Here is a 10,845-nt window from a genome sequence, read left to right as displayed (position 1 = left end):
AGGCTAGATAATCTTGAAGGTGAAACAGGTACCCTGGGATGTATATCCTAGAAGACTCTTAGGAGGTTCTGTGTGACTCCTGATGTTGGACCAAGAGAACTGAGAATGATTAGAAGGTAGAGAAATCATGAGACATTCTCTAGGAGTGAGATAGCAGAAGGAACGGATTACGATAAGGCACGGGTACTTTATCAAACAGTTTTTTATACTGTCTTTACACATTTCAATAAGACATTCTAGTGTTATTGAATGTACTACTTCAATGGATCCCTGAGGTCAGTGGAAATAAGGCAAGAGTGGTTTTAAGTGAGAAGATAGCATACTGAGAAGGAGTGTGATTTCTCAACCCCAGAGCTGGAGACAACACTGAAATGGGCTTTCAAGTTGTGATCTTAGTTCCCAATCCACAGTTCTCCAGGCCTTTCTACTTCTTGGAAAACTTTGGGCCATACAAATAATGAGATACTTGAATGGGATATACTTGAGACCCTCCCTTGGAGAGCTTTGGGATTTGGGGACTGCCGTTTTCTTTTGACATAAGCAATAGAGTTCTGATTCAGGGAACAAAATAACCTAGAGAGCAGGGCAAGGATTGAAAGGAAAGGAAATATAGAAAGGAAGAGGAGGTGCCTGAGACAAGGAGAAACCGTGTTCTTACCCAGAGAGTGGGAGGGTCACCTTGTGGGGCATTTTTATGCCTCACTGGGGGTTGGGGCAGCGTGGGTGCTAATGGTCTCTGAAACCTGTGGATTTCCAGTCTAAGGAGATGGAGGGAGTGATAAGATTGAGATTCAGGTTATAGATGCGCTGATAAGTGGAGGGGGAGCAGGTCATGAGCAGTGCACTTGCCAAGAAAACACTAAGCCCATAAAGCTAATCCTTGAGGGGGTGGGGGTGGAGAGTGGTTATGGTGGAGGAGTCTGGCTTAGTCAGGACCACACAGAGCAGGTGCAGTCACCAAGGACATGGGCCGCATGTCCTAAGGGAAGAAGGGGAGCAACCACTCATAGGTCTTCAATTTTTTTTTTTTCTTGCTCCTGTGCTTGCACTAGGTTCTTCAATGGAAGGATGGGTACCAAATTGTTTCCTGTCCAATCTCCACCCATCTCAGTTGTGAAACAGAGTTTTGAATCTTTCCTCCTCTGGAATTTCTTTCTACCATTCCTTCCTTCTGATAATAGCCAATATTGTCATGATACCACTGTGTTGCCCTTTCTTGTCTTCTCTTTCTTTTCAGTGCTCCTACAGCTTTTGGAATCAAGCACCACTGCAGCCTCTCTTCCAGATAGCTGCTCCCCTAGCTAACAGTGCCCCCAACAGAGCAGCTGCCTCTTAATTGCAGGCATGCCTCCCCATTGTTGAGTCCAGGAGATGTTTCCCACCTGCTCACAGCTATCTAGGAAATAAGCAATACATCTGGATACCACGTTAATAGCAGTTACCATTAGGTGGTAGAATTTAGGGTGTTTGGTTTGTTTCTTTGTACTTTTATAGGTTTTTGTACTTTGTAAGAAGATAAAAATTAAGAAGTGACTAGTTTCTGCCTGATTTACATCTGATGCTAGGAGTTGGGCAGGTGAATTGGTAAAGAGGTAGAAGTCATTGACAGTGAGCCCAAGTTGTTTCTTTCCACTCCAGCCTGTCCCCTCCCACTGCTGCCCTCCCCATTCACGTCTACAGAGCTTTCTCTACATATCAGAGAGCCAAGAAGCTCCTCCTCCAAAATAGCCAGGAGGAGAGTCATGGTTTTAGTTTTTCCATTCATTCATCATTCTCTGGATCTGCAGGTCAATGGGTGCAAGGTTGGGGTAAGCAGGATCACTGCGTTTTTACAGCTTTATGCCACCACTATAAAGCACCCTTCTATATCATTCCCCAGTCTCCTGTCACCTAGTTTGGAGCTCCAGGAAGTGAGATCTGAAGTATGGCAAGATCCATATGAGTACCCCTGATAGACTGGCTTTTACTTCCACGGGGAAGAGTTTCATTTCTCATCATCTTCTCATTTCTGCAATTCTTTTTTGCAAAAAAGTATAGGTTTGTGTACACGCCCTGGCATCCATGTCTGCATGCAGTTTTCTAGGCAATGTGTGCATTATGAGAAAGAGTGATAAGCCCTTTCTGGCCCTGTGCTCAGTTGGCTACTCAGGGCTCATGATTGTTTTCGGTTTTCCAGTGAGGACCTTCCTCCTACCTTCTCAAACTACTGTCCTCTCTGTCAGTAGCCAATAGGCTTGACTATGGAGAGAACAGCACAGGGGCAGGTTCTCTCCCATTTCATTATTTAGAATTTTTGGCTCCTTGTCACACTGTCTTCTCTGCACATTCTCACCCCTCTGCCAAGCAAAGAGTTGTCAGATACCCTTGAAACAGCTTCTCTGTGTCTGAGAGTCCAAAAAAGATGCAAAATAAAAGAAGGTATTTCAGCCTAGATGTAAAACAGGGCCACATCTGGGAATGAAGAAAAATAAGGGAAAAAGAAAAAGAGAATAACCTCTGCTCAGAGGCAAGTTAACTATCCTTTTGCTTCTATTTCTTTTATTTTGTGTTTGTTCCTTTGATGGTTTGTCTGTAGCACTGGAGGCTGAACCCAGGCTCTTGTTCTTACCAGGCATTTTGCCACTGATTTACGCCTCCAGCCCTTTAAAAAACATACTTTTATCAAGGCCTGAAGTCACTCTAGAACATGAGCAGGCCTTGAACTTCAATTTTCCCACTGCTCCTTCCCCTGTGGAATAACTGGAAGTAAGGACTGCACCACCAGCCAAGATCTCAGCCTCTGTTTATTCATCCTATGCACCATTCATAAAGTTCTCTGTCTATGTTTCTGTCTCTCTGTCTCTTTCCCTTGCACGATATGTGTACTTTCTCATCCTTTCCCTCTGCCTTTATTCCAAGTTTTCATCAGACTTTGAATTTCATGCAGAGTACCAGGCACATGTATGGAATTGAATATACTGGTGTATAGATAATGCTTGGGCTCATCTGCGCCAACCACTCTGTATAGAGAAAAGCTACGTGGAATTATAACCAGATGTCACATTTAGACTCAAAAGCACTAATGTAGAATACTCCTATGTGTAGAAATTTTTATTCAGAACATGGCTGCTCTGGCAAAAAAATCACATCCAAAGAACTTATAGGTCTGTGTGATCTAGCTGGAATATAGAAACACCTTTAATTCCAGGAGACAGAGGCAAGTAGATCTCTGAGTTCAAGGCCAGACTAGTATAGAGCAAGTTTCGGGTAAAGAAAAGCTTAGGTCCAGACATGTTGTACATGCCTTTAATCCCAGTAGTCAGGTGACTGAGGCATGCAGATCTCGGAATTCTAGTCAGCGCTGTTCAGGCAGTTCAGTTGAGTCAGTGAATTGAGAAGCAATGTAGTGGAGTTGAGTTCATGGCAGTTTTCTTGGAATTCAGAGGCAGTTTTTACCACAAGAGTTTCACAGAGAGAGGTTGAAGAGAGGAGCCAAAAGATTAGAAACAGATGGCTAGAGTTAGTTAGAGGCCAAGCAGAGCAATTCAGTGAGAAACTGAGAGAAGACAGATTGAATCAGTCAGCTTGGAGAAGAGTTTGAGCCAGAATAGTTGAGTTCAGAACAGCAAGAATTCAGAAAGAACTAGTAAGGGTGATCATATTCAGCAGTAAGTCTCAGAGGCTGAAAACATTCTAGGCCTAGATTAGATTGTATGGAAGCAAAAGCTTCCAGCACTAGGCCTAGGCTAGCAGACGGAGGCAGCAAGCCTCTGAGGCAATTCCATCTGGAGAATAAAAGTTACTTTTACAGCTATGCTGACTGATGCCTGTGATGTTGCACGGGAGATGCATTTTCCCAGTGAACCTATTTTCTCATCTAAGTGGTGACTATGAGTATGTTGCTGCTTTAGACTACAGGTAAATATGCAGATCCAAAGGTGTAGTAGATGTGATGGTACTTGGCAAATTCTGGAGCCCTTTTAGGCTATAATCTATAAGGTGACTCCTTATAACTGTCTTAGAGGCCTCTGCCATTTGTCTTCTGTCTGTCAATGGAATGGCATAAAGATCTAGAATGTAGGTCAGAGCCATGGCAGTGACCTCACAGAGCACATATTGTCAGAGGTCCTATGGAAGAGAAAAAAGAAAAAAGATGCTGGCAAGGGGTAAGAGCTGAGATAGGGATAAGGTGGTGCTGGGACCTGGGGATTGGGGACAGAGGCACCATGGGAGAGGAGGCCAATGACTTCCCTGTGCTTCCAGCTCCACAGGGTAACATTCCTGACAGCTGTGCTGCTGCTGCTGATGCAAGTGAAGGCAGTGAAGACTCTGAAGGGCAGTACAACCCTGGATGAGAAAATGTTCTCTGCAGGTGGGTAGAGAGAAGGGATGATGAGGATGAGAGATGGGGTAGGTGGGGAGTGGGATGGGATGGAGGTGGAACTGTTTGCTTGGGTTGAAATTAGGTTCCAGCAGCTGACCAGCCTAGGATCAATCTGAGGTGAGTTTGGGTTTCAGGAAAGAGCTCATGTTCCCTATCACCATAGTTTGAAATAATGGATTCAGTAAAAATGTCTGGCTTTACAAAGACTTTTAGCCAGGACAGAGTATAGGATATCTGCAATTGTCCAAAGCTTCTGAGGAAGTATAAAGAGTGTTTGCTTAGAGAGGGGCCCTTTGTCTTCAGGCTTGAAGGTGCCGCTCACTTCCCAAATAGCGCAACACTTCGGAGGAGGGAACTGGTATGAGAGGTGGATGTTACCTGTGTTTGAAATGGGGCAACAGTTGAAGTGAGATCTTAAAATTCCTCTAGATAAAACATTCTTTCCCCGGCCAAGGCCAACATTGTGACTGGTAGTTGACCATAATTTGTCTCTCCATCCTTCACCTTCTCCCCATGCTGGTACAGACCAGAGATTGGAGATGTCCATCTCTGCCCTTTCATGTTCCAGACCAGGGCCAAGAGCAGTTTGAAGAACACTTTGTGGCCTCATCAGTGGGTGAGTTGTGGCAGGTGATAGATATGGTCCAGCAAGAAGACATGATATCCCAGGCAACAACTATCCGGGACCACCTCTTTGATCTAGCCTTCTGCTTCAATCTGGCCAGCATCATGTTTTTTTTATGAGAGACTTTGACGTGGATGCAGTAGTCTGGGTTCTTCGTGAGGACTTGGACATCTACTTCCCCTTTGTGTTTGCTTACTGATCTCCTTTCTCAGATGCTACTTCAAAATGCACACCACACCCCCTGTCTCTAAAAAGCACCTGGCCTTAGAGTGTATCAACATTGCTTCCCCAACTCCCATTTCTACCACTTAATTGCCACCCCAACCCAGAATTTCATGTCCCAGGGCCAAAGACACCAGACCTACACCCTTCTCTCTTAAGCCTTGTATGAAACAGCAGGTTAGAGGGAGGAGACAGTGACAATAAAGTAGCAATAGCAATAAAATCTTGAAAACAGTTGTGAGTGGCTTTCAGCAACTTAAGCTCTTAGTTCGCTCACTGGTCTGTTTAATCTCCTGGCCTTTGGCCCAGTAACTGACCTTCAGACCCACCAGCTCACCCACTGCTGCTTTCCCAGTGTCTATGTTTCCTTCTTATCCCTCATGACTTCTAGGAATAAAACATATCAGGAAAGAGGCATCAAGAAATGACAAAATGGACTGTGGAGATGGCTCAGTGAGTTGAATAATTGCTGTGGCAGTGTAAGGACCTGGGTTTGGATATCAGGAGCACATTACAAGTCAGATGCAGTAGTGAGTCAGACACAGATGTGAGGTGGAAACAGAGGAGCCCTGGACGCCAGAGAAGCAGCTATCCTGGTGTACACCCCTGGATACATGCCTATCTCAAAACACGGTGGAAGGCAAGGACTAACACCCAAGGATGTCCCCCTAGCCTCCACACATAAGCTAGAGCACACATATGTCCACAATGTATGCACACACACACATGCACACACACACACACACACACACACACACACACACACCCCACTACCACCACCACCACCCCAACCACACACCACACATGCTGGAAAAAAAAAAAAGAGAGAGAGATAGCAAAAGCTAAATTCACACTTTTAATTTTTGAACAAAAAGAAGAAAGACATTTGTTCTGACTGCAAGAATGGGCCCAGAAGGAGTCCATGCATTTACATCTCAGTCTCTTTGGTAGTCAAATTACCAAAGCTTGCAGCGGGAAGAGGGGTTCAGAAGGCTACCACGTGGACAACGAAAATGTTTGGCAAAGTCTGGAGTATTGCTGAGGGGTCCATGGACTCGAAGGCTCAGAGGGCTGTGAGTGTCCAGAGGGTCTTGTGAGCTCAGATCCCTACACATCACCTGAGGAGAAAGATGGTCAAAAGAGTAATGAGTAGAGAAAATCTCATAGGATCATGGGGACAGGCTGGATACAAAGACTAGGAGATCACTAGGCAGAACAAAGGGGAGGAGGGGCAGGGTGCTCAGGAGCCACACATATAATTTGTCATGTGTAAATCGTTCAATTTGGCACTAGCTGTTTAGGAAGAAACTTGGCTGCATATTGTTACCATTTATAAGGGACCAAGGTGATGCTTAGTAGTGGGTTCTGCAAAGGAAGACATTAGTGTGTTGAAGAATTCTGGACCATGCCCGCGGACAGAGCACAAGGTCCTTAAAGAAGTGATACCAATTTGGGACCAGCCCCGGGACTGAGGTCCCTGAGTAGTGTGTCATCTATCTAGCCTGTTGTTGGCTCTCTTTAAAATAGTCTGTATTTCTGAAGTACAAGTAAAGAAACAACAGGCTTATCTTATAGAAGTACTTGGAAGTAGAGAGTTGTATTTTGGGGGTAGGGTGAGGAGCCAGTTGCTGGATTTGGTTAAAGAGCCTATAATCATCTAAAGGATGGATCCAAAAGGACAACTGGGAAAAGATAAAAGTGGGATCTGTGATAGTGGACTCGTGAGAATGGAGCAGTGTAGTAGCAGAGAGTCCATTTAGCATCAATAATAGGGTCCTTAACTGATATGAAGCAAATGTAAGAGAAATGGTAGCTGTTTACCTGGGCGTAGCTTTGGAAGAAGAGTTGATAGGGGCTGAGGTCCTGGTTGGGTAGGGTCAACTCCCCACTGTGCTCTACTATCCTCTTGCTGTATGCCTAGTTATAGATATGAGATAGACATTTCTTTTAGGCTTCAAATCTGTAGGCACTTAGAAGTCTGATGTCAGCTGCATATCATAGTGCCCCAGCAAATTCCTAAGCCTTCTTATCAAAGTGTGCATTGATGTACTGCTCTGAACCAGGAAGAAGGCGTACTTAGCAGAAGACCTACTGAGGTCCTAGAAGGGGGGAGGTGATCTACAAGGGTGGGAAGAGGGTCCCAAGTGGCCATCTGTTCAATGGGAATGTGAAGGGCAGAAAGCTATGCAACTATGTTTCCCATGAGGGATTGTAGAAAGAAAGAGGACGGACAGGGCCTTGGCACACCTGGAATGCAATGGCTAGGCCTCCTATGTCTGCAGCATTTGCCAGGGGTGTGTGAGAACCATTGAAGGAGGACATGCTGGGGAAGGCAGCATATTGGTGTTCCAGGCATAGAAGTGCTTCCTGTAGTGCATGAGTGTCACAGGCCGGGCAGCCCCCAGGAAGTACTGTTAAAAATGGAACAAGAGAATGAATTTGTGAAGGTCAGTGGAATATGAGGAGTGTCACAGGCTGACCTGGCTCTCAGGAATATGGAGCATTTCTCAGAATGTCCCTCCTGGAGCCTTTGAATAACCTCCCTCTTCTCCCCAGGCATCCTTTGATTTCCTCCCTGGTGATCACTTTGGCCCTGACTTCCAATGACTCATTACTCACAGAGTCGGTCGAAGATATGCAACAACTTCTGGGCCATGATGCTGCCAGCAGCTCCAAAGTTCACAGCTCTAAAGAGACAAAGTCCTGTTTTACTTACAGAATCCTTCAAAAATATTTTCTCCAATTTTCCACCTCGAAGTCTCATCTATCTTATCACCTCTAAATCCCTCTTGAGATCACCCACCAAAAGACTCACCTTCAGAGAATGGTCCATACCTGGGGTAGCCAGGGTGGAAGAATGGAGGTTGGAGAAGGCCAGCAGGGAAGACAACCACATGGTCAGATATTGAATAGTAGGCATTGACCCCCCAGGAAGACTGCTGCCATCTGTGTGAAGAGCACACACAAACACAGCCCCATCATGTACTGTCTTTGCAAGGCACATGCCTTCTCTCCCAGGCATCATCATGGATTGGTGTCTGTTATCACTGTTCTTAAGCTATCTCTGGGATGACATGTCTGTTCTCATACCTGTGGTAGGGGAAAGGCTGCAAAAAGCTACGAACTTTTCTGCCCTGGAGGGATCGTACGCAGCTCAGGAAAGACTGAAGGAAACTGGGACCAAGTTGTATCTGAGGAAGAGGCAGCAGGTCATTTAGATGCATTGACATGAATACAGCTGGATGTTGCTGGACACATTTAAAGCTAAACATATAACCCCTGATGTATATGCAACCACATTTAAGCAGAAACAACCCTGCAATATCACCTCATGTTGGCACAAAGTTCACATGCTTCATCGTGAAAGTAAACATAGACACATCATAGAATGCATGGGTGTACATATATGTATGTACACAAGAGAGCCCTAGAAAGTTCCAGTATTTTTGCCTGTAAGACTCATCTAGTACCAGGGTAAAGAAGAAGTTGGCCTAGAATTGCCCAAAGAAAATGGATTGGTTTGTAGACTCAGTTGAGTCAGGGAAGTAAGAAGTCAAGGACAATAAGGGGCACTAAGAAGGACAAAAACCCACATCACTATATTCCTGTTTGGCCAGCTCTTGCTTCAGGGCCTGTTTTGGGGCTCCCATCTCCACCTGCAGTTGGGAGATCTGGAAAAAGACAAAACAAAACAAAACAAAACAAAACAAAACAAAACAAAACAAAACAAAAAACTGTAAGAAACCCTCAAGAGCCATTAACACTGTGCCCAGACATGTGTTCTGTGCCTCTTTCTCATTCTCCATCCCCATTTTTTGATCCAGTGATCAACTTTCTCTTAAATGGCCCCAAACTGGCCTATAATCCTGGCCTTACCCTGTTCAAGGCCTCTTTCTGGGTCTCCTTACTTATCCAGGAAAGCTTTTTGAGGCGTCTGATGACAGCATCCTTGATCTCAGCAAATAATTCCATGGCCTGTGGGTTGAGGGCAGGGAAAGGAAAACAGTATTAGGATCAGTCTGAACTCTGGTCTTGCTGCATTCTATAAAGAGAACTTGGCCCTAAAGAGCCTACTGGGTGCTAGAAGCTGTCAGAGAAAAGGGAAGAGTCTGTCTCCCAGAGTACCTCAATATCCAGGTCATAAAGATCTGTGGGGTTATTGCAGAACTGCCAAGCACCGAGATGATAATGAGTTAGCTGCCTGAAACAGTGGCTATAATAATTGTGCCTTGCCATTGGGATATCTGAGATTTATGGGGATCAGGCAATTCTCTCAGAAAGCAGAGGGCATGGGGAGCTACTTTTTCCATCTCTGCTTTCAGGGCCTTTGTGTCCACATCTCTCCCCTACCCCACCCACTCCATTGAATACATGTTTTCTTTGTTAAGTTCCTTGACTTCCCAGAAACTTGGAGTCTCCATAGCCATACAGCCTGAGCCATATGCCTCTTTATTTCTCAAATGCTCACTGTTTTATGTACATTCTTTCCTAGTAGAAGGAATTGGGTGACAATATCAGAAATGCCCTGGCTTCAGACTGACTGAGTTCAATTCTGATGGCTATTTGGTGGCTCTGTGAAGTTAAGCAACTCTTGGCTTAGTCCTCTGTCCTACTAAATCAGGAAAACAATTGTAATTAAAATAAGCTCCTCACTCATTCACAAGTTGCTCATTTGCCCTCTGTGAAATTACACGGCCCTGTGCTCATGGTATACCATGTGTTGTTCAAAACTCTTAAGCAAACAGAGATAGCCTTAAAGGTCAAGGAGTTTGATTTTTTTTTTTTTCTTTTTATGGTTGAAGAAACACAACACCAGGAAAGTCCAGTGAAGTGTTCAAATTAATTCATGCTGTGGACACTTTGTGTCCTATGGATAAACTAGATTTGACCAGGGGACTGAACAAGCCTCTGGGTGCTTTCTTAGTTGTCTTTTTTTTCTGCCTGATTCCCACCTTGCATGCCACAAAGAAGAGCCCACTTCACAGAACCAGAATAAGGTGTTTTGGGTGGGAAGGGTAGAGGGTTGAAGACAGGGAAAAGCTCTCACATACAGCACTTTGGATGCTTGGGCCAAAGGCTTCACGAACAAACAAAGCTGCCAGGGTGGGCTCAAAGAACTTTCCTGTCTCTTCCACGCACTTCATCCATCGCGGGTAGGCTGGCTGCAAAAACATGCTTCAGTGAGTGAGACCTGCCTAGACCTTTGTTTTCAATGTCAGTCCCTCATCTCAAAGGATGTTTTCCTTGATGTATTTTTTACATTTTTATTTTCCAGAGAAATAAAATGACTAAGGGATAAAATGCCTGCCACACAAATACAAGGACTTGAATTCAGGACCCCAGAGCCCGCATAAATAGTCAGGTCTGGAGGCTCATGCTTTGAGCGGTGAGGAGAAAAACAGATTCCTAAAGCTGGTTGGCTTCCATTTCTCCTATCTGAATAAAAAAAAAACAAAACAAAAAACAAACAACAACCAAAAAAAAAAAAAAAAACCTTAGGTTTAGTGAGAGGACTGCCTCAAAAATTAAGGTGGAGAGAGACAAAAGAAAGCTCCTTAGGCCTTAGGCCTCTATAGTGTATGAACAACACATGCATGCATATGATATACATATAGACAACAATAACACACACACA

The 10,845-nt window shown here is 44.6% G+C and overlaps 2 protein-coding genes across 2 annotated transcripts in view; one reads left to right on the top strand and one right to left on the bottom strand.

Moving 5' to 3' along the window:
* Window positions 1-4,109: 4,109 nt before the first annotated feature.
* On the top strand, window positions 4,110-5,107 carry Llcfc1 (LLLL and CFNLAS motif containing 1). The gene is made up of 3 exons (XM_055598277.1): window positions 4,110-4,145; window positions 4,243-4,351; window positions 4,932-5,107. Exons 1-3 carry the CDS (start codon window positions 4,110-4,112, stop codon window positions 5,105-5,107), a joined length of 321 nt encoding a protein of 106 aa, XP_055454252.1.
* A 1,059-nt stretch (window positions 5,108-6,166) lies between these two features.
* Window positions 6,167-10,845, bottom strand: part of Kel (Kell metallo-endopeptidase (Kell blood group)) — a 71,088-nt gene continuing 66,409 nt past the window's right edge. The window contains exons 10-18 of the mRNA XM_055598323.1: window positions 10,262-10,372; window positions 9,087-9,185; window positions 8,804-8,881; window positions 8,301-8,401; window positions 8,046-8,156; window positions 7,830-7,897; window positions 7,458-7,621; window positions 7,032-7,127; window positions 6,167-6,328 (exon numbers count right to left, since the gene is read on the bottom strand). Of these exons, the coding sequence (XP_055454298.1) occupies window positions 6,167-6,328; window positions 7,032-7,127; window positions 7,458-7,621; window positions 7,830-7,897; window positions 8,046-8,156; window positions 8,301-8,401; window positions 8,804-8,881; window positions 9,087-9,185; window positions 10,262-10,372 (990 nt within the window). The remainder of the gene's footprint in view (window positions 6,329-7,031; window positions 7,128-7,457; window positions 7,622-7,829; window positions 7,898-8,045; window positions 8,157-8,300; window positions 8,402-8,803; window positions 8,882-9,086; window positions 9,186-10,261; window positions 10,373-10,845) is intronic.

The sequence above is a fragment of the Psammomys obesus genome, unplaced genomic scaffold (assembly GCF_907164565.1).
Source record: "Psammomys obesus unplaced genomic scaffold, mPsaObe1.curated_primary_1811, whole genome shotgun sequence".
Lineage (NCBI taxonomy): Eukaryota > Metazoa > Chordata > Mammalia > Rodentia > Muridae > Psammomys > Psammomys obesus.
This window is presented reverse-complemented; position numbering and strand designations above follow the sequence as displayed.